At 40.0% G+C, this 24,185-nt stretch overlaps 1 protein-coding gene across 5 annotated transcripts in view; it reads right to left on the reverse strand.

Moving 5' to 3' along the window:
- Positions 1–24,185, reverse strand: part of IPO9 (importin 9) — a 47,972-nt gene that overhangs the window by 19,109 nt on the left and 4,678 nt on the right. For 2 of the 5 annotated variants that reach the window (XR_010151249.1, XM_514097.8), the window contains exons 2-11: positions 10,539–10,600; positions 10,241–10,327; positions 9,284–9,485; positions 5,684–5,772; positions 4,779–4,865; positions 3,165–3,284; positions 2,956–3,056; positions 2,714–2,772; positions 1,962–2,113; positions 697–795 (exon numbers count right to left, since the gene is read on the reverse strand). Coding sequence is in view for 4 of the 5 variants with exons in the window: in XM_514097.8 (XP_514097.2) it covers positions 697–795; positions 1,962–2,113; positions 2,714–2,772; positions 2,956–3,056; positions 3,165–3,284; positions 4,779–4,865; positions 5,684–5,772; positions 9,284–9,485; positions 10,241–10,327; positions 10,539–10,600 (1,058 nt within the window). In the remaining variant the exon portion in view is untranslated. Of the gene's footprint in view, positions 1–696; positions 796–1,961; positions 2,114–2,713; positions 2,773–2,955; positions 3,057–3,164; positions 3,285–4,778; positions 4,866–5,683; positions 5,773–9,283; positions 9,486–10,240; positions 10,328–10,538; positions 10,601–22,841; positions 22,953–24,185 lie in introns of all 5 variants that reach the window. The other 3 variants (XM_063793844.1, XM_063793849.1, XM_063793847.1) reach the window with 3 other exon arrangements.

Below are 24,185 nucleotides of genomic sequence, written 5' to 3' on the forward strand. Positions count from 1 at the left end.
TAGATTCTTGTTGAATAGACAAAAATCTTTTGTCTGTGCTATAGATTCTTGTTGAAGAGTGAATTAAACTGAAATGGTTTTTTTTTTTTTTTTTTGAGACCAAGTTTCACTCTTGTCGCCCAGGCTGGAGTGCAATGGTGTAATCTTGGCTCACCACAACCTCCGCCTCCCGGGTTCAAGCAATTCTCCTGCGTCAGCCTCCCGAGTAGCTGGGATTACAGGCATGCGCCATCACGCCCGGCTAATTTTGTATGTTTAGTAGAGATGGGGTTTCTCCATGTTGGTCAGGCTAATCTCGAACTCTGGACCTCAGGTGATCTGCCCGCCTCGGCCTCCCCAAGTGCTGGGTTTACAGGTGTGAGTCACCACGCCCAGCCATAAACTGAAATGTTCTTGATTCAACTACCCTTACTTCATGGAACACTTTATCCTCTATACAATTCTCCCCCGCACCCCGGCCCTATGGTCTGCACAATTCTTTTATCTAATATTTAGTTGTAAGTTAGAACCAGTAGCAATGATTTTAGAATTTCTGAGTCTCGAATTTCATTTCAGAAACTCTCTTGCATCCCCAATAAAGTCTGAGATAAAGCCACCCAACAACACTGCTCACCTTGGATTAGTTGTCTACAAAAAAGAAGAAATGCTCAAGTGACTGATAGAAATTATGTGGCTGAAGTATCAAGGTAAACTTACCAGCAACAAGTCTTGAGCTGCTATTCTAACAGTATAGGAGAATGTATCATCATCTTCATCTTCTACAAATTGTTGGGGGTTGGCTGTCCATACTTTAATCTGAAAAGATCAAGTTATGTCTTTGTGATGCTGCCAATCTGATTCATAGCTTTTCATCAACAGATACAGGAAGATTTCAACCTATAATCCTGAACAAAACTCTAGCCTTTTGCTGGATGCAATGGCTCACAACTGTAATCCTGACACTTTGGGAGGCCAAGGTGGGAGGACTGCTTGAGCCCAGGAGTTTGAGACCAGCCTGGGCAACATAGTGAGACCCCACCTCTACAAAAAATAAAAAAGTCAACTGGGCATGGTGGCATATGCCTGTGGTCTCAGCTACGCGGGAGGCTGAGGCAGGAGGATGGCTTGAGCCTGGGAGGTCAAGGCTGCCGTGAGCTTTGTCTACACCACTGCACTCCAGCCTGAGCAAAACAGCAAGACCCTGTCCCAAAAAAACAAACAAAACAAAACAACAACAACAAAAACTGAAACAAAAACTCTAGCTTAAAAAAATCTTTTCTTTTTGATGTAGAGAAATAAATACTATTAAGTAGCAAGGTAGGTAGCAATGGCTATTGCTCTCTTTTAGAATCTGGCTGATTACTAGCTCTCTGCCAATGTCAACCTGCGGTTACCCTTTGATAGATCGATTTTCTGAATAGATTAAGTCGATGGACTATTTATTGTGAAAATTATGTCAATTCTTGTGCTGTTTTAAACGAGGCGTTATCTAATTTTTGAACGTTCTTTGCTGCTTTTGATGACCCACCATCAGGCTAATGGTCTGATTATTACATTTTACTTTAGGGAAGGAATAGATTCTCCTAAAAATCAGGGTCTTAGGTTAGTGGTCCTGTGAGATTTTCTTATGGCAAAAGTGGGCCAGGCACAGTCACTCATGCCTGTAATCCCAGCACTTTGAGAGGCCAAGGTGGGCGGATTGCTTGAGCCCAGGAGTTAGAGACTACTAGCCTGGGCAACATAGTATAGTACTTTGCTGGAAAAAAAAAAAAAAAAAAAAAAAAAAAGCCAGGTATGGTGGTGAACTCCAAAACCTTGGATTTGGCAATAAAATGATGTCAAACCTTTCCCAGAACTTCACATGAAATTATTCTTTTTGTGTCTATTTTTAGAAATAAAGTGTTCACCTGACCAAGACCTCATATTCTTCAAGTTGCACTTTCCAAATACAAGATGGTAACTGTCTCTCAAATATTATTTACCTGCTCCTCAGTGATTTGCATGTACAGGATAATATAATAAATCAATTCAGGCAAGGCTTTCTTAACAGTGCTTTTGAATTTGCTATTTTCTAGTAGAGCATGGACAAATTCAAAAATGCTAAAGACGAGATTTTCAAAGCCCAGGACTTCACCTGCAGGAAATACAGAAGAGAAGAAATTAATGACAAGAAAGCAAAAGGAAAGCATATATGCAGAAAATGAACTACATAACCTTTGTAAATTACTGAATATTTAAAGTACTTGCTAATGATTATTCCTGAGGAATTGGGAGAGAGGGCTCAGAGGTCACAAAACGTAATTTTGAGGATATTAAATATTCTTTGGTTTTTCAAGTAAAAGAATCAGAAACACTGGATATATTTTCCAGTATGTCTATTGTTCTAATCTGAAATAATGAGAAATGTTAAAACAGAAACGAAAGATTCATGATCTGGGACCCCCAAATGAAACACAACAAAATGCCAGAAGTAGGCTAGATTAAATGGCCTTAAAAGTATCTCTTCCAACGCAGAAATTCTACGATTTTATGAGATTTATGCAACTACCTATGTGGAACAGATTAAAGATTGTCAATTCTCATTTCCCCACATCGAATACATCGAAAATAAACTGAATTAGAAAACACTTAATAGAGTGAAGCCTCTCAAGTTACTGTTTCCCGCCCCCATCTCTGGCTTCTTTTTCTTTTCCCACTAACTGGTATTTCTATAAAGATCAAATAAACTACATACCATCAGAATCCACAGGATCTTCTACTTCTTCTGTGTAATTTACTTCTGTCCTCACATAAGTATGATGAAGAGTAAAGAAATAGAATTTGGAGTCTGCTTTACATATAATCTACATGGAAATGTTACATATTCCAACACTAAAAGCCTGTGTAAGAAGAGTGGAACCATATGAATGTGAAACCCAGTGCGAGATTCCTAACTATAGGTGGTAGTAGCTCCCTTAAACTTTCAAGAAAGGATATAAAGCTGCACTCTCGGTTAGGGTGTTCCAAACAATAGGCAGAATCTGCTGCATGGAGGACACCATGTGCTTTGGGAAGTTTTTCACTAGGGCTGTCACTGCCTAAGAAGTTAAGAGAAAAGGACCCAAGTTATGAGTGATATATAAGAAATAAATGATTTCAGACCAGCCCCTCAAACTCCAAATATTTCATTGGTAGTAAGTGTTTACCTTTAGGACCTCCATCTTAAACCCACTGTCAGATGTGGGGCCATCTGGTATCTGGAGGGCCTGAACAAAGGCCTCTGTGAACTGCTGTACCACGGGAAAGATCAGGACTTTGGCTGCACCCTGATAACAGAAACCAGTCAATACTGGACAAATCCTTAATCCATGGCTTCAACACATATATATCAAACACTGATATTTGAAAGGCACCTAAAGCTCTCTTCAGGCTCCAAGCCTGATCAGAAGAGAATAGCTATAAAGTCAATGAAGGTGTTACCTAAGATTTCGTTTTTCCTTAACCAGCACTTGCAGTTCTTCATCAAAGCCCTCTTAAAAACTATTATGTAAGACCAACTTTCCTCCTAACTGCTTCTGAATCACAGGGATTGGTATTTTTCAGCTAGCTTTGCTTCACACAAGAGGGCCATAAAAGAGTAGGAAAGTTCTAAGGGATGACTACTATGAAAAGGATATAGGATAAGGTGTTTGAAGAAGTAAGACTCAAAAGAAGACTAAGCTTTTTACAAGTTGAAAATTCAATCAGGCCAGGTGTGGTGGCTCACACCTATAATCCTAGCACTTTGGGAGGCCAAGGTGGGAGGATCACTTGAGCCAAGGAGTTCAAGATGAGCCTGGGCAACATAGGGAGAGACCCCATCTCTACAAATATAAATTCATTAGGCTGGGCACGGTGGCTCATGCCTGTAATCCCAGCACTTTGGGAGGCCGAAGTGGGTGGATCACGAGGTCAAGATATTGAGACCATCCTGGCCAACATGGTGAAACCCTGTCTCTACTGCAAAACAAAAATTAGCTGGGCATGATGGCGCGTGCCTGTAGTCCCAGCTACTCGGGAGGCTGAGGCAGAGGAATCACTTGAACCTGGGAGGCGGACGTTGCAGTGAGCTGAGATTGCACCACTGCACTCTAGCCTGGTGACAGAGCGAGACTCCATCTCTAAATAAATAAATAAATTCATTCGTTCATTCATTCATTCATTAGCCAGGAGTGGTAGCACATGCTGGTGGTCTCAGCTACTCGGGAGGCTGAGGTGAGAGGACTGCTTGAACCTGGGAGGTTGAGGCTGCAGCGAGCTATGATCATGCCACTGCATTCCAGCCTGGGTGACAGAGCAAGACCTTGTCTCAAAAAAAACCCAAATAAATAAAAAAATACAAATATAGCTGAGTGTTGTGGTTCATGCTTATAATCCCAGCACTTTGGGAGGCTGAGGGGGGAAGATTGCTTGAGCCCAGAAGTTCAAGACCAGCCTGGGCAATACAGTGAGACCCCATCACTACAAAAATTTAAAAAAGAAAATCAGCCAAGTGTGGTGGTGCACACCACACCTGTAGTTCCTACTGGGGGTCAGGGGATCACTTAAGCCCAGGAGTTCAAGGCTGTAGTGAGCCATGATTGCACCACTGTAGTCCAGCCTGGGTGACAGAGCAAGACCCTGTCTGGAAAAATAACAACAATAATTTAATAAAAATGTTAAATCTATCTCTAACACTGGTTAGTGTGCTTTTTCGTGCTGCTATCATGAAATGACTCACTGCTCTGCATGAATAAAACTTTTAAGCATGAAGTCTGTTATTGATCCAAAGACCTGCTTACCTTTTCCAGCTCCTCCATGTTACAGATCATATGGGCACAAGTGGTAAAAATCTCCACGGCTCGGGAACGGGTTCGAATACCATACACCTGGAAAAAAGGTTACAGCATAACAGCACAGCCACGAGACTGGAGTGTGTAGGTATGTGTGTATCTCGGACTAGCAGTAAAACTATGACTAATGAATCCTCACATGAGATTGGATGCCCTCGAGAAATGGGAAATGTAATTCATTTATGTCCAGGAGGCAGACTTCTGTAATTCAGAGAATGAAAGGTAGCAGAATCATAATGTTGGAACTTACTGGAATGAACCTTATATAAGGGCCTCTGTGGGTTCATTTGATTAAAAAATACCAGACTAGGTAGTGCTTAAAATCCCAACACAGCCAATATATTTCCTTTAAAATGCAGACCATTGGTTGGGGGCAGAGGGGAATAGGGAAGTTAAAACATTATCCATCAGGTATTTATACCTTACTATAAATGAGTTATCATTCATATACACACTAATCAAATATATATGCAATATATTAAGGGTCTATTATGTGCAATGCAGTGACAGATTGCTTCCCATTACTTAGCTGAGATAGGCAAGCATAGGTGGGATAACTCAGTAAGAGGCTGGAAGTAGCATGAAGGAAGGCACTATTTATCTACTTAGGGGCTACTGGATGCCAGGAAGTACGATATGTGAAGAAATATTTCAGCTATTTCACAGTTTTATCAAAGGCTTGCCCTTGTAGTTGAGTGAAAGGTCTAAGGTTAATGCAGATTCAGATCCAGATCTTTGTCAGTTCTAGTTTTTAGGTATTGAGATCAGTTGCAAACACCATAATCTCCCACCTGAAAGGCTGGGGGCTGAAGAGAGCCTGAACTCACTATAATCTTGGAGCTGAGATTTCATACCTCAGCCATGGTGAAGATCTTATACATCTCTGGGAGAATGACAGGAGCAACAAGTGGCATCTGTGTGTCTGTTACTTCACGAGTGAATTCTACAAAGAAAAAAGTAGTACTGTTAAAAAAAAATACTGCTTCATAAAGATATTAAGTGTGATATTTTCTGAACTGCTTCTAGGTGGCAGTTCCCGAACAGACAGCACACAGGTAAAGACACTGGCCTGGTGGTCTCATTCTGTGAAAGCAAAAGTAGCAAGAGTTACTGATTATTTGTTAGAAGGAGAAAGAATAATATGGAAATAGAGAAAAATACAAGAGATTAAAAAAGAAAACTTTAATATAAATACTGAAAGAAAATCTGTAATAGAACTGCATAAAAGTCCTTGTGAGGTCAACTTGGGAAAATTCTGTATTAATTTACCTTGTGCCCATCTGTCAACCTTCAGTTACACTTCGAGGTTTCTTACCTTTGGTTCTGTTTTCAGTACTTTCGCTTGGCAAGCTGGTTTGATGCATGTAATAAAATAGGTACAGACTTACTAGGCCTCAACTCCTCTTTGTATATGTTACTCTTCTCAGATTTTATTGACCTAAAAGTCAGAGGCTGCTGCTAACTGGAACAAATGGGAATTTTCTATATAAATGTGACAAAAAGTAACCTATACACAGAATGAGACTCGAAGGTGATGGAAATATGGGTCGTATCTTTCCCTTCACGTCTCAAAAAAAAAAAAAAAAAACCAAATACACCACACACAAGGCACTGAGACAGCACAAAGGACCCTGGATTCATGTTACAAAGCAGCAGAATAAAGCTCTTGAGTTCCAGTAACTATCCACTTTACCTGATGCTTTTCCACGTTATCACTATAAAAATGGACATATGGGCCGGGAACAGTGGCTTATACCTGTAATCCCAGAGCTTTGGGAGGTTGAGGCGGGATGATCACTTGAAGCCAGGAGTTCAAGACCAGCTTGAACATAGCAAGATCTGCCAGTACATTTAAAAAAAAAAAAAAAAGCTGCATGTGGTGGCATGTGTCTGCAGTCCCAGCTACTTAGGATGCTGAGGCAGGAGGCTCGCGTGAGCCCAGGAGGTCAAGGTTACAGTGAGCTACAACAGTGCCACTGTACCTGAGCCTGGGTGACAGAGTGAGACCATGTCTCAAATAAATAAATAAATAAATAAAACTAAAAATAAAGCTAACCACTTGGGACATTTTGGGGGAAGATACACAGCTAGAAACGCAAGGTGGCATTTTCAAGATTAAGGTACTCCACAATTTTGAACAATATCAATCCCCATGAGTCAAATGAAGATCAAATACTCAAGGTTGAATTTTCTTTACAGCTGTAATTTCCTCCTCAAGGATAAAGTCTGAGCTTTGAATGGTGAGTGTTCTATTTTATTTAGAAATTCAAGGAAATTAGTCCAAACAAATATGATAGATGGCATAATAACAAGTTTTATGAAAAATACAGTATAATTTAATTCTGCTAATAAAGTGCTTGACTGCTTTTTACTCTCCTATACTCATCCCTGGTATCAATTTATTAATACTTTATAGGTTTAATTCCAAAAGTTTTCTGAGGTGATTCAGCAAGTCAGAAAAATTCTAGGACTCCAGCAACACCTCAATCTCCAAACTTCTTTGAGAACGAAGAAAAAGCTGTATCTGGTGGATCAAATCTTCTAATCCTTAGCTGCTATATTTGCATTTCCTTTACACCATGAGCCTTAGTTGGTTCTCATCTATAAATAGGTAAGTTTAATAGGAAGCCTCATTAAAGGGAAACTGGTATAGTATCTTGAAAAACTCTGAAAAGAATCAGTCCCATTCTCCTAATGGGCCTCTGTCCAACCACCAATGTCCTGCTATCTTCATGCATGCCTAAGTTTTTGTTGTCAGAGTACAGTCTACTCTCGTTTGAAAATATTTGGAGCAAGTATTTGGGAATGGGGCTTGGCTGCTAGCCACTCCATGTCTGGTGACTCCATTACAAAAGGAGACAAATTTCCCCCAACAGTTCTTTCCCTGTGGCTGGCAGAAAAGTGATCTCACTGAACAGTAATTTCCTTAGTCAAACACAATAAGAGCTCTTCAGCATCCAAATCAAGATAAATGTACAAAACCTTTCTCTCTAGGTTTGTCAAAAGAACCTGAATTTCATCTTGGAAGACTGAGAGGGAACAGGCTTCCTTTCCTTGGTAGAACATGTATCTGTTAATTGATATCCTGGCACTATGAAGTGGTGAATAAAGAATCCTAAAAGGCCAATTCCATGGAGAGGGGTGTGTGAAATCACCTGAATAGTGAATGAGTCATTAAGCAGAAGAAAGGGCAATAAGCAGAGAAGTCAAAATCTGAGCAAGGAACATTCTGATCTTTTTGGTAAGTCTGTTCAGTATCTGAGCTAAAAACTGAAGCTTTGTCACAGGCAATCAATACGAATATAGTGGGTAATTCAAAAAGGCAGCTGGGGCCTGAGAAGAGGTCATTTTGAAACAAAAGGAGAAGAAAGATTTGCATTTGACAAAGAGTTGATATTATCTACCCTTAACATCACATGGACTAGCAAAATTGGGCCTATGTGCCAAGTTCAGTAAACTGAGATTGAGAAAGAATAGAATTGGCATTCACAACTAGGCAAGAATACATATCAGGTAAGCTAGCAGGTCATAGAAAAAGAGATAAGATATTGGTGGGACTTCTACAAACCTATATGAACAAAGGAGAAAGATGATTTCTAAAGGATCAGTACAGGATGACTAAAGTCCAGGTAAGAATTTCTTGAAGGCAAAACAGAGTAGTGACTTCATTTAGGGAATAAGAAGCAGGGAGGAACTTGCAAAGGACTGGGAAACTCAGGCCATCCCTAAGGATATATGAAAGCAGATTCTGGGAGGGATTGATAGCTTAATCAGGTTAAGAAGAGATATCCATCAAATCTCTTTGAACTAAAAGTTGAAGTATTTTTATCAACTTCTCAGAACAGAGAGAAGGAAAAGATACTGAGACTACATATTCTCTAACTGGCTAAATGAAGGTCAGGATTACATGGCTATACTGTTTTTATCTTCTTTTTAAATATTTCTATAAAAATCCATTTTACAATTCTTAACTTTGCCTTGGTTGAACTAAGTGGAAAAATAATATATAGTAATAATGATAATCATAGTAACTAAACTTTACTGAACAAGTCAATAAAGATAGATTAGCTAACATTTAAACTATACCAAAAGCTCCTTTGATGCAGACACTACTATCATCTTAATTTTATATAAAAGGAAACTCAGGCTCAAAGAAGGTAAGTGAAGGATCAAGGTGAAGCCACTACAAAAATCCAAAATCTGAATACTCCATCACTATGCTAATACTGTATCTGTAAGTGGTAGGTTTGGGAGTAGAAGTAATACTATACAAACTTAATTCCCCAGAAAAAAACAATAGAGCTGGAGGGTAGATGGAGAGATAAAAACTAGGAGGGAGGAATAACATCAGCAGCAATTCCTACTGGTCCAGGCCATTATATCACACAGCTTCTGGTAATACTCCTGTCGCTTGAGATCCAAGTACCAATACCAGGGAAAAGGGCTTCTGGTACCTGTCAGCACACGCATGGCTCCATGGACGGCATTTAAGTCTCCGCTCACCAACATCTCCATGAGCAGGTTGAAGAGTTGGGGCCAAGCTTCAGGCCAGTCCCAGTGGGCAATGGCTGACACTGCATAGGCCACACTGGAGCGCACTTTGCTTATCGATTCTCTCAACCCATTAGGCAATAGCTCCCGGATAACAATTTTTGCCTGTAAGGGATAAAAGTCCACCTGCTATTAGATCAGGTTAAAAGTGACTGGCAGAGCCCAGTTCAATTGGGAACTGTGTTGGAAAAACAATGAGTACAAGGTACTGCATGTCTATAGAAAACTCCTATACACAAACTTGACAATTCATTTGGAGGGTTCATCTGTGATCTCTAAACTTATGCAGTCCATTACAGTAGCCACTAGCTATACATAGCTATTAACATTTTAAAACATTTAAAATTCAGTTCCTCAGTTGCACTAGCCCCATTTTAAGTGCTCAACAGCCATATGCAGCTAGTAGCTATTGTTTTAGGCAGCACAGACACAGAATATTTCCATAATTGCATAAAGCTCCAGTGGAAAACATTCCTCCAGACCTTATACCTCAAAATTTCTTGGGGACTCAGGATGATTGCACAGTACTGCACTAAGTACAAACGTTATTTCATTTAATTCTTAAACCCTTAGTTGGTATTTTTATTCTCACTTTGGAGATTTAGGAAATTGAGGCTTAGGTGTTAACTACATTTCCAATGATCTCATAGCTTGTAAAAAGCAAAACTGGAATTTGAACACAGACCAGCCTGATACTTGAGCTCTTTAATGTACAGCCCTATGCCCGCAATGCCAGCCACCAATCTCCTTTTCTGCCTAGTCTTTTGATTGCTCCATGCTGTCAAAGAATGTTGATAGTCTAATCTCTTAAAATGGACCCTCAAATCTCCTCAGGTAGACTAATCAAGTAACTGACTTACCCTTTCTGTAGTTTCAGGAGGCCTAAATTTCTCTGATTGGGCACACCAGTGAGTCTCCACATATTGTTTCAAGATGACTGATGCCAGCTGTGAAGAGAATAAGCCAAGTAGTACAGCAAGAAAAAGATTTTTTTCACACATAAAAACTATATACATAGCCTGATACATCTGAAGTATATCTAAATCTGGCACAACATCCTAGGTTATTTATACATTGGCCTTATTTTTCTTTCCCATAAGAAAGTTTCATTACCAAGGAAAGGGAAACTATTTATAAATTGGGCCAGTCTGGACTTACCTGACGGATTGCCAGTGCCCCCTGGGGATCTACAGTCAGTTCTGCCAAGTGAACACCAAATTCTGAAAGAGAAAATTTTATTGAGTCTAAGAGCACCTAGGAAAGCCATAGCAATTTACTAAGCTCTAACCCTGATGCCAACAAGATTCCAGAAAGAAACTTAATCTGTTGTTTCAAAAAGAGCTGATAACTGCTAAGACTGATTCCTCCAAGTAAAAGAAACAAGTTGGCTTGCAGGACATGCCTTGTTACAATGAAGTTTCAACACCCTTACACTATTTCCAGTCACTGCATAGCACCTTCCAGCCATCTTCTCTTCCAAGATGACAACACCTTCCTCTTAGACTAATTAATGTGGTAATTGAAACATGGAGCCTGGTGTGGTGGCTCACGCCTGTAATCCCAGCACTTTGGGAGGTCGAGGTGGGTGGATCACTTGAGGTCAGGAGTTTGAGATCACCTTGGCCAACATGGTGAAACCCCATCTCTACTAAAAATACAAAATTAGCCAGGCTTGGTGATGCATGGCTGTAATCCCAGCTACTCGGGAGGCGGAGGCAGGAGAATCGCTTGAACCCAGGAGGAGGAGGTTGCAGTGAGCTGAGATCGCACCATTGTACTCCAGCCTGGGAGACAAGAGCAAAACTCTATCTCAAAAAAACAAAACAGGCTGGGCACAGTGGCTCATGCCTGTAATCCTAGCACTTTGGGAGGCCAAGGCAGGTGGATCACAAGGTCAGGAGTTTAAGACCAGCCTGGCCAAGATGGTGAAAACCCCGTCTCTACTAAAAACACAAAAAAATTAGTCAGGCATGGTGGCGGGCACCTGTAATCCCAGCTACTTGGGAGGCTGAAGCAGAGAATTGCTTGAACCTGGGAGGCAGAGGTTGCAGTGAGCTGAGATCGTGCCACTGCATTCCAGCCTGGGCTACAGAGCGAGACTCCGTCTCAAAAAACAAACAAACAAAACAAAACAAAAACAAAAAAACAAGGGACCATCTATTCCTGAGGACAACTTAAAAGGTGAGATTTCACGAGTTGTCCAGATATATGCCACCAATTATGAGCTGATTAAGTCCAAGAAAACCTGGCTTCAACAAACTTAGTCCTACAAATGAGTAGTTTCCAATAAGCAATGGAACTTGAACTGCACATTGGGAGGCTGTAAGTAACTCTTACTTCCAAATTAAAATTTATTTTTAAAAAATGATTACTAAAATAAATTTTGTTTTAGAGACAGGGTCTCACTCTGTCATCCAGGCTGGAGTGCAGTGGCATAGTAATAGCTCACTGCAGTGTCAAACTCCTAGGCTCAAATGTACTTCCTGCTTCAGTCTCCCGAGTAGCTGAGACTACAGATGCACGCCACTGTGCCTGGCTCCAAATTAGAACTTAGATCTAATATATACTTGCAAAGGAGTCAACTGTCAAATATTTCTTTGTGAAAAGAGGAGGAAGAATGTAAAACCAACAGTGCATCATAATTTTTACATCTCACATTGTAGGGCTGTGCTATCCAATGCAGTAGCTATTAGTCACAATGGCTACTAAGTACCTGTAACGTGGCTGGTGAGACTTGAGATGCCTATAAATGTAATACTCACTAGATTTCAAACAGTGTGAAAAAAAGGGGAAAATATCTTTTTATATTGATCAAATGTTGCAATAATACTTTGTCTATATCAGGTTAAATGAATATAGAGTTAAAATTTAATTTTATGTTTCTTTTTGCCTTTTTAATGTAGCCACTAGAAAATTTAAAATTTCACACATGACTCATACTATATTTCTGTTGTACAGCACTATGCTAAAGAATGAACAGCAGTTTTCTAGACTTGCTTACTACTGGTAGATACATAGGTCACAATAGGCTCATCACTTCCCCTTGGAGGGAGCTATGGATTGGTGTGATTAAGAGAACAGGCTGTTTAGGTTCAAATCCTGAAGCCACCATGCCTGTCCTTAGGTAAGTTTCCTTTCTAAACCTCAGCTTCCTCACCCACAAAATAAGAATATTGGTATCAGTGGCTCACGCCTGTAATCCCAGAACTTTGAGAGGTGGGGGTGGGCGGATCACCTGAGGTCTGGAGTTCGAGTCCAGGCTGACCAACATGGAGAAATCCCGTCTCTACTAAAAATACAAAATTAGCCGGGTATGGTGGCACATGCCTGTAATCCCAGCTACTCGAGAGGCTGAGGCAGGAGAATTAATTGAACCCAGGAGGCAGAGGTTGCGATGAGCCGAGATTGCGCCATTGCACTCCAGCCTGGGCAACAAGAGGGAAACTCTGTACCCCCCCCACCAAAAAAAAAAATACTGGTATCAATATACCAAGCAATCCTTTTAAGACTGAATAATATAATATATGTAAAATGCTTTGTACAATATCTGCCATACTGGTAAAAACTTGAAGACAAAAATAAGTTATTTTGCTATTATTTTTTATTGTCTATCATGAATACACTGTTTGGCTTTCCCATCTATGTTCCACCTTAATTGGATTCTACTGAAATAGCCATCCAAAGGGCATTTATACAATAGAAAAGCTTAATACCAAGAAAGAGTTGTTACATGCAATGTTTCAGGTTCAGGGCTTATCCAAGTAACCAGGTTAAAAACTGCTAAAAATGATCTATGTCCATATGTTACAAAATAATTTTTAAAGACTTACAGAAAAGCTGAACAGTACAGAGAGTTCATGGATATCATTCATCCATTTTCCTCTTACATAACCACGGTTCAGTGATCAAAAATCAGGAAATTAACATGGGTATAATACTATTAACTAAACTAGACTTGATAAGAACTTCACCAGTTTTTTTCCTTATTGTCCTTTTTCCTTCAGGATCCCACATTGTATCTGGTTGCCATGTCTCCTTAGTTTCTTCTAAAGTGTGACAGGTCTTCATTCTTGTCTTTTGTGACCAGAACACTTCTGGTGAATATCGATCAGTTATTTTGTAGAACGTGTCTCAATTTGGGTTTGACTAAAGTTTCCTCATGTTTTAGATTGAGGTTATACATTTTTGGCAAGAATACCAGAAAGTGATGCTGTGTCCTTCTCAGTATATCATATTAGGGAGTACATAATGTTGATAAAAATTTTATTACTGGTTATGGTAACCTTGATCACATGGCAAGGTCTGCTGGGTTTCTCTACTTATAGGTACTGTTTTTCCCTTTGTAACTGATCCAAATCTAGGGAGAAATATTTTGACATTTTGCTATTATCCTGTTTCTTTTCAAAGTCTCACCCACTGATTTTAGCATCCATCTGTGGGTGTTACCTGCCTAATGGTGATTTTGCATTTCTTTTATTCTCTTCACTTTATTAATTGGAATTCTTTTATAAGGAAGTACTGTCCCTTCTCCTTTATTTATTACAATATTATAAAATATATATTTTGGTTTTCATCCATGATTCCTGGTTCTCAGCTCCTGTAAGCCTTATTCTTTCCTAACTGACTACAGTAATAAGAATATCTTTTTTTTTTTTTTTTTTTTTTTGAGACAGAATCGCACTCTGTCACCCAGACTAGAGTGCAGTGGCGCTATCTCAGTTCACTGCAACCTCTGCCTCCTGGGTTCAAGCGATTCTTGTGCCTCAGCCTCTGGAATAGCTGGAATTGCAGGAGTGTACCACCACGCCCAGCTAATTTTTGTATTTTTCGTAGAGACTGGGTTTTGCCATGTTGGCCAGGCTGGTCTTGAACTCTTGACCTCAAGTCTGCCTGTCTCAGCCTCCCAAAGTGCTGGGATTACAGGCGTGGGCCACCACACCCAACCAAGAATATATTTTCTTAAAAAGTATTTGGCTTTTGTCCTTGGTTCCTGAAGTCGCTCCTGAAGGATAAAGGTGAAAGACAGTCTTTTCTTACTTACAAGCTACTTCTTTCTGTCTTTTTTCCCGCACATCACCTCAACTTTCCTTTTCTTTTTTTTCCCCCTATTCCCCTACCTGATGCAATGGTCTTAGGACCAGGGCTGCAACTACATGTGCTGGAAGCAGGAATGATTCCTAGGCAAGAAATTGTAACTACGTATTGTAACTTAGGTCAGAATTCCTAATGGACTGATGGGAATGGGTTGTGCCTTCACCCCATCCAGCAAAATTGGGGCTAACAGTTAATACAGCTATATTGCCTGACAGTAAAAATAGCCCACTAGTTCTGCACCTCTGTAACCTAACCCTATCTGAAGGGGGTGCACTGAGGAAGAGGTACTTGCTAGACTAGTATTGTTGCCTGCAATCTAGACCATCACAGTGGCTGATTGTAATGCTCCTTCCAAAGGTGGAAAAGTTTGGGTACTTATTAAGAGAGAAGAAACAGTAGCTCAGAGGAAAGAAATGAATAAGTGGATTATGAACTGAGAGGATTCCAATATCACATTAACACCTCAGAAGAGGCTCAGAGCAAGAGACGACATTGCTTCTTAGCTCAATTATATCGAACTCATGAAATGGTAAAGTTCTGTGTTTGCTAAGACTACTTCTGCTTTTGCAACCTCACAAGAATGAAAGGAAGCCTGCCAATCTGAGCAGCCTCACCCTGGGAGACATTCATACAATATGATGAACTAGACTATTAATTATTGAATGGGATTCTAGTAATGTGGCAGTATCTTTTGAGTTGGACATCCTATTGACATAAGGGATCAGGGTTCGAAGACCCAAGGGCGGACTGTGATATTGTGAAATATGTATTTGGTCTTCTACTTCATTTCCTGGCAAACAGCTCCTAAAATCCTCAGAAACTCCAAAGTGATGTCTTTTTGTATGCTAATAAGCTGACTTGATAGCTGGCAGCTCCTAGGTAGCTTCAGGATGGGGGCTGGTCACTGGAAATATCTAGGCAGGCTTAGAGGGTTGGGACTTTCATCCCCCCATCCCACCCTCTGACAGGGTAGAGGGGCTGAAGGTTAAGTTGATCATCAATGGTCAGTGGTTCAATCAATCATGGTAGGGTAATGAAACCTCCATAAAAATGCCAAAGAACACACTTCTGCATTCCACCCTTCCAGACCTCATCCTATGTATCTTATCTCTTCACCTGGCTGTTCATTTGTATCGTTTAGAATATCCTTTGTAGAAAAATCTGTAAAAGCATTTCCCTAAGTTCTGTGAGCTGCTCTAGCAAACTAATCAAACCCAAAGAGGGGAGTCCTGAGAACCCCAACTTGAAGCTGGTCTGTTAGAAGTTCCAGAGGCCTAGACTTGCAACTGGTATCCAAGCAGGTGGGGGCAGTTTTGGGGACTGAGCTTTCAATCTGTAGGATCTGATGCTATCTCCAGGTAGACAGGTTGGAATTGAATTGGAGGACACCCAGCTGGTGTCCACTACAGAACTGACTGCTTGTTTGCTGGTGGGGAGAAATCTCCACATATTTTTGAGATCACAGAAGTCTTCTGTGTTGACTGTTGTAGTGTGAGAGCAGAGGAAAAATGGTTTGTTTTTCCTAATATTTATTTATACCTATATGAACTCATAAGTATTTATTTTATTCTGTGAGTTTTAATCCAATACTATCTTATTTTTTTTGTTGCTCAAATTGTTCCAGCTTTGGCCACTGGAACTCCTTCCAATTAACTCCTGTGTATTTCTATACATCCCCATCCTTTATCAAGCACTTCCTTATTTTTTGAATACACAAGATATTCTATACTTATCTTGTATTTTCTCTGTCCAAGCCAAGATATCAACTTCTCCTCCAAGGAACCCTGCTGTCTTTTAGTGGAGAATTATATTTAGAAACCAAGATGTGAGCACTAGGTATGTTCATTGCTACAGGAGTATCACTATTCCTAGGCGTTCTCAGAGAACAGAGCTAGGAAGTACAGTATACCTAACCATATAGCCATCCATCCATTTATCATACTGACTGATAGCCCAGATGCCAATCCAAACCTCAAGGTTCATTCTACTCTTCCCTTATTTGTAACTTCTTTCTCTAACAGTGATACACTTGGCTCTCATCATCTACACTTATTTTTTCAATCTTAAAATATGAAGCAATTACAGAAGTATTAATCCATACCTTTGTGAAAAACACACCTATTAATTGAACTACAATTTTGGTGTATAGTTTTTTTAACTGTAACCTACATGATGCAGTCAAATATTATTTTACTATTTGTAAATACTATTTTACTATTTGTAAATACTATTTTACAAAGTTACTTAGGTTAGTTCTTCCTCTCACCTAAAAAGTTATGTTATTCATTTGTAAAACATTTAGGTTCATTTGTTACTACTTCTGCTCCATTTTTAGTGCCTCCCTATTGTTTGATTTTAATTTTAATTATTTATTTATTTTTGGTATGTGAAACATTACCATGATTCTCAGAGTCAAAGCTATACAAAAAGGAATATTCCAAGAAGTGCCACTTCTTCCTCATCCCTATTACCTTGTTTTCATTACCCACTTCTTTACAACCCTTCCCCACCCACTCCATGCAGGCAGGTAACCAAAATCAGTTTCTGATTTTCTTTCCTGTATTTCTTTTACACAAATGAGCAGACACATTTTTTTAAATATTCCCTTCTTGTTTACATGAAAAAGAGTATATTATAGACACTCTTTTGCACTTTGCTTTTTTTCAGCTAACATTATATCTTGGGATTTCCAAATCAGTTCAAAGAGATTCCTGAAGTTCTTCTCTACAGCTGCATAATATATGTAGATATACCATATGTTATTCATGTGCTCTCCTCTGTATGGACAGTTAGTTTTTTTCTAATATTTTGTTTTTATAAACAATGCTGCAGTGAATAATATTGTGAATATGTATTTTTGAAATGTTGAAGATGTCTTCAGCATAGATTTTCAGAAGTGGGATTGTGGGTCAAGAGGTAAGTGCATTTGTGGAGCTACTGGGTGTGATCAAATTTTCCTTCAGAAGGATTGCACCAATTTGTACTCCTACCAGCAATACATAGGAGCATCTTTCCAGTCTTGCCAACAGAATGTGTTATCATATTTAAAATTTTTTGGCCAGGTGTGGTGGCTCACACCTGCAACCCCAGCACTTTGGGAGGCTAAGGCAAGCAGATCACTTGAGCCCAGGAATTCAAGGCCACCTTGGGCAACATGGTGAAACACCAAAATAGCTGGGCACGGTGGCTCATGCCTGTAGCCTCGGCTACTCGGGAGGCTGAGGTGGGAGGGTCACCTGAGCCCGGGAGGTTGAGGCTATAGTGAGGAGGGACTGTGTCACTGCACTCCAGCCTGGGCGACAGAGTGACACGCTGTCTCAAAAGTAAATAAAATAAATTTTTTTGTCAGCCTGACAGGTGAGAAATGGTTAATTCAATGTTGTTTTAGATTATATTTCTCTAACCACAAGTGAGTTTAAACACTTTTTGTATGTCTGAGTGTTGTTTTGGTCCTTTGTTCCTCAATTTTTAAGAATTCTTTATATATTAAAGGTATTATCCTTTTGTCTGTAGTATACATTGTGGGGAAAAAAATTCCTCCCAGTTTGCCAGTTGTCTCTTGATTTTTTATGTGGTGTTTTTCCCATGTAAATTGTAAAAAAATTTTATGTAGTCAAATTTATCAACAAAATATTTTCTTTTATTGTCTCTGGATCTTGAGTCATATTTAGAATCCCTTTCCCTATGTCAAGTTTAAAGACAAAATCACCCATGTTTTCCTCTAGTACTTGTATGATTTAATTTTTTCTGTTTAGACTCTTAATCATTTTAGAGTTTATTTTTTAAAAATCTAGTGTGAGATATGGGTCTAATTCCAAACGGCTACACAGTCATAGCAGCACTTTTTTTTTTTTTTTTTTTTTTTGAGATGGAGTCTTGCTCTGTCGCCCAGGCTGGAGTGCAGTGTCGTGATCTCGGATCACTGCACGCTCCGCCTCCCAGGTTCCCGCCATTCTCCTGCCTCAGCCTCCCGAGTAGTTGGGACTACAGGCACCAGCCTGGGCAACATGGTGAAACCCTGTCTCTACGAAAAATACAAAAATCAGCTGGGCGTGGTGGTGCGTGACTGAAGTCCCAGCTACTTGGGAGGCTGAGGCACGAGAATCACTTGGGCCTGGGAGGCAGATGTTGCAGTGAGCTGAGACTGAGCCACTGCACTCCAGCCTGGGTGACACAGCAAAATCTTCTCTCAAAAAGTTTCCTCCAGGCTGGGCGCAGTGGCTCACGCCTGTAATCCCAACACTTTGGGAGGACAAGGCAGGTGGATCACCTGAGGTTAGGAGTTCGAGACGAGCTTGGCCAACATGGTGAAACCCCATCTCTACTAAAACTACAAAAATTAGCCGGGCGTGGTGGCGGGCGCCTGTAGTCCCAGCTACTTGGGAGGCTGAGGCAGGAGAATCGCTTGAATCCAGGAGGCGGAGGTTGCAGTGAGCCAAGATCATGCCACTGCACTCCAGCCTGGGTGACACAGCAAGGCTCCATCTCAAAAAAAAAAAAAAAAAAAAGTTTCCTCTAATAGGTTCTTACACATTTCCTCAGCATTTACTTTTTTGTTGATACTGTAAATTGGTTTTGGTTTTTAAAAAACCATTACGTCCTCTAACCTTTTATGGTTTGTGTATGTGAAAGCTATTGATTTTTATATTTTATGTCCTGTTTTACTGAATTCTTAGATTCTTAATTCATTCTTATTATGCCTTTAAGCTGCAGTTTTTGATCCACTCCTATGGCACCTATTGTTTCACTCAGGAAAGTGGATTTTTTTTTTTTGGCATGACCACCACAGAAGAAGCCACATTCTTTCTGAAAGAGTTATTAAATGATTAAATCACAAGCAAACACTTGAAACTTGCACAATCCCCCTACAGATACTGCAATCCATTCTAATTCTTAGGATTAATTTGGTTAGTACAGACTCTGGTTAAATCTATAAAACCCATTTGTAGCAAGAGAAGAAACAACAGGTATCTACAACCCGAAGATATGGGAGTCAACTATCAGAACTGATTCGAAAACACAGATGAGTCAGATAATTCAGGAACATCTCTTGGATAGCAATGTTCCAGTTCAATGGAAAAAAGCACTCTAAAATGCACATGTGAAATCCATTTAAAGGAGAAAGACAACTAGTAAGGGCATCCACAATTCCTTTGAGTTCAGATACTTAGTGTGATAATGGATGATACTTAGACTTCATGGCCTCAAGTCTGCTTAGAATGTCACTGTCCACCCAGGATTGGCCTCCCTGGACATGGTGAACCAATTCTGGTGTGCCTTATGTAACTTCCTTCACAATAATCTACAAGCACATTCACAAATTATCTGGGACATAACAGCATTTTCTTTTTTTTTTTTTTGAGACAGAGTTGCACTCTTGTTGCCCAGACTGGAGTGCAATGGCGCAATCTCAGCTCACCGCAACCTCCACCTCCCGGGTTCAAGCGATCCTCCTGCCTCAGCCTCCCAAGTGGCTGGGATTACAGGCATGTGCCACCACGCCCAGCTAATTTTGTAGTTTTAGTAGAAATGTGGTTTCTCCATGTTGGTCAGGCTGGTCTCAAACTCCCAACCTCAAGTGATCCGCCCGCCTCAGCCTCCCAAAGTGCTGGGATTACAGGCGTGAGCCCCCGTGCCTGGCCTAGTATTTTCTTCTAAGGCACGATTTAAATAATTTTTCCATAGGTCATTATGATTTGGACTTTTAATGTTCCTAGCAAGAGCATAATTTTTGGATCATTACTACAGGGACAAACTAAAACAAGATCAAAATGAAGAAATTCTTCAATATACAGTGTGAAAAGATACTGAGGAATGAGACTTTTGAGAAGGGTTTGAAACTTAAGACTTTAAGCTTAAACAAATCTGAACAACTGTCCTTTCAATGAAAGCACTGATATTCATATAGCTGTAGGGTAATACTGAGGCTCACAGCTCACAAAAGGGAAAAAGAACCACACATTTTCCATCAGTTCACTCTGGCACTGATCACAGGAGTCATTAGAGCATGAAGACCAGGCAAACTTTACACATAGGTCCTATCACAGCTTAAGGGTCCTTTCTCATCAACCAGAGAATTCCAAGTCTTTTCTCTTCAGAGAAAAGCTTAGCATGAATATATTTTTTCCATATCCCTGCCAGAAGGATGCACTCCAGTGATGATCACAGTAGCTAGAAGCTCTTCACTCTAATACAGTAATAAGTTAATCATGTCTGGTAACCTATCAAAGATCATATACAAAATTCCACTAACCACCTTGCTTCACACATCACTGAGACTGGAAGGGATGGTGAGAATAAGAGATCATCAGAAGATTAAGACCAACGTAGGGGCCAAAAACCCAAGTTAGCCAAGGGATCTGTACCTACAACAAGTATTTTAAGATGGACTCCTTCTAAAAGCTAATTTCTTTCACGCATGAAAGAAGCAGCATTAAAGTTCAAGTAACATATATTTGCTCAAAAGCAGATATATAATGGCAAAGAAAATCTTCAAATAACATCATCATTGTTAACTAAAGACAAATTTTAAAATAAAATAGATGAACAGATTTCCTTCTCTACAGACCCCTACAGTTTCAAAAATTATGACCACATGTCCAACATGACCACATGTTTCAAAGCCTCAAAAATTCAAAGACAAAGAGCTTATTTGCATTAGGTTATAGGGGGATGAAAGAGGGAAAATACAAAATTCTTTTACTTAACCCAATTTATTCTGTCTAGACCACATACCTACTAGAAATACAAGGATATCACTCACCATTTAAGAGTGTCATACCCATAATACTTTAGTTTACTTAAAAGCTATATAAATAATGGTTTCCAAGGAGTATGATGTTGATGGTAAACTCCGTGCTATAAAACTGATGCAAAATTAGCTGGGCGTGGTGATGCACACCTGTAGTCCCAGCTACTAAGGAGGCTAACATGGAAGGATCACTTGAGCCCAGGAGTTTGAGGCTGCAGTGAGCTATGATCACACCACTGCACTCCAGCCTGGATGACAGAGCAAGACCTTGTCTCAATTAAACAACAAACTAAGAAACAAACTAATGCAAAGAAGGAAAAGCCAGAAAATAATTCTAAAGCTCTTTGCCTTATTTTAAATCTGATCAACACATTTGCTCCTATCCATTGGTTTCTGTTACGTAGTAAAACCCTACTTACAGATTTTTCACTTAACAGAGATACAATATTTTTTGAAATACAACTAAGTATATTTGTTAAAAAAAAAGTACGTGTGTGTGTGTGTTGGGGGACTTCTGGTTTTACTGATTGGTGTCTGTTTTTTTTTTTTTTTTTTTTTTTGAGATGGAGTCTTGCTCTGTCACCCAGGCTGGAGGGCTGGAGTGCAGTGGTGCGATCTTGGCTCACTGCAAGCTCTGCCTCCCGGGTTCAGGCCATTGTCCTACCTCAGCCGCCAGAATAGCTGGGACTACAGGCGCCCGCCACCACGCCTGGCTAATTTTTTTGTATTTTTAGTAGAGATGGGGTTTCACCATGTTAGCCAGGACAGTCTTGATCTCCTGACCTTGTGATCTGCCCTCCTCGGCCTCCCAAAGTGCTGGGATTACAGGATTGAGCCACACTGTGCCCGGCCTGGTGTCTTTAACACAATGTCTTTAAAAATATGAGAAAGAATAGCCTAATAACTTACTCTGGGATGATGAAGGCAGGGAAAATATAAGAAACACAGACATAAATATCCGCTTTATTTTGCTTTGCTTGGAAACGACTGTTTTAAGATTAAACTAACATTCAATCTATGAAGTTGAGCCAAAGGGCAACACTGCCAAGAGGGCTATATGAAGTTGTTTTCTAAAGCTATTTTTGTTAGGAAATTTAATTTCTCTAGTTCCCTTTCCCATGGTGAAATAAGGACAGTTCATTCTGTTAATCTGGGTTTTCACCCTGACTCTAGATTCTCCTTAATTATACCTTTATTCCTATCCAAAATGGCATCCTTTGACTTCCTAAGAAATCCTCTGCCCTCTTTCATTCTCTAGTCTCATTCTCTTTTAGTCTTTTGCTTCCCTCTCGTTATCCTTGCTCCCCTTTCTCTCTTATCACCCCATATGGCAAAAACATTATCTATCTAAAACTTGGTTTAGAAGGGAAAACCCAAAGGAGAGCATGGAGGATAAAGGGTCACTTAAGAAATACATGCTATTGGTCTGAAGGGTCTCCTAGAGAGACAAGACTTGGCAGTACTTTGACAGTCAACTAATAAGAATTGTGAACAGGGATTGTTGGAGAAGGATGGGGTTTTGAGTAGACCCCCTGGACAAGCCCCCTATTTCTCATGGGAGTTGGTAAGCACCACAAAACCACAGCTGAAAGGAAAAAGAAAACTCCACCACTGGCCTTTTTCCGAGCGTGGCCGCCTTCCGCTCGGCTCAGTGCCCGCCACATGCCCAGGAGTGCGTCTGGATCCTTGAGGGGCGCCCTTCGCAGGTGGACAGTGCTTACGCTATACTGCAAAAGAGCCAGAAAAGTGCCCATGAGAACCAGAAAGCAAACTTCCAGCCAGCAGGATCATCTCTCTAGGCATCTAAGATGGGGAAATCAATACAGGTATCTCGGCAGCATCTGAATGCCAGGAAAGGTGAGGGAGAGATAATTTCCCCCCCTCCCCTGTTCAACATAATGGTGGTAGAAGGGAAGAAAAATGTATTCTCTGTGACTTATCTACTGGGAACTAGACAAGGCCAAATGATAGGGGAAATGTCGTCATTTGTAATAGGCAAAAAAGAAATAAGCAAAGAAGAAAATGTCCTAGGGTCTAAATCTAGTTATGTAAGAAAGTCTGTGCATGCTGGCATGAAGAATTAAAGCTTCTGAATGAAAGCAACCCATTCCACCACTTGGATAATGCCATTCTTAGAGGAAAAGTAGAGAAAGAAGTAGAAAAAGAGGGAAAGAACTTCATTTTAAGATATAAAAAAAAAAAGCACGAATACACCAAAAATAAAAGGCTGACATTCTCAAAAGATGGTAATTCTCATGATCTCACCGTAAGTCAGACAAAAACAAAAGAAAAAGAGTTGATGAAGCTGAGTACAGAATATGAGACTTTGACATAAGAGATCTTCGGTGGTTCATAACCTCTCCAGTCTTTTTAACTACTATGTTTGTAAAGTGCTTAATATGAACCTGCCTATTAAACAAAACAGAATTAGAAAGCATGCTTTAGACTCTGAGCAGTGGAACAAAAAAAAAAAAAAAGAAAGAAAAGAAAAGTTTTTTTTACTCTAACGAATAAAAAAACTTAAAAAAGTTTTTTTTTACCCTATTTAGGTAGAAGTAAATTTCCTACAAACCGGATCAAACTCAAAATCTCAATCCTCCTAAGAAAAATGAAAGGGGCCAGGTGTGGTTGCTCATGCCTATAATCTCAGCACTTTAGGAGGATCACTTGAGGGCAGGAGTTCAAGGCCAGCCTGGTCAACACAGCAAGACCCCATCTCCAGAAAAAAACTAAAAAAATCAGCCAAGTATGGGCATGTGCTTGTAGTCACAGCCACTTGGGAGGCTGAGGTTGGGAGGACTGCGTAAGCCCAGGAGTTAGAAGCTGCAGTAAGCTATGATCATACCACTGCACTCTAGCCTGGGTGACAGAGCAAAACTCTGTATCTTAAAAAAAAGAAAGAAAAATGAAAGGTTAACAATTATCTGCAGAATACTGTACACCATAATAACTTCCAAACT

This window comes from Pan troglodytes, chromosome 1, assembly GCF_028858775.2.
Source record: "Pan troglodytes isolate AG18354 chromosome 1, NHGRI_mPanTro3-v2.0_pri, whole genome shotgun sequence".
NCBI classification, from domain to species: Eukaryota; Metazoa; Chordata; class Mammalia; order Primates; family Hominidae; genus Pan; species Pan troglodytes.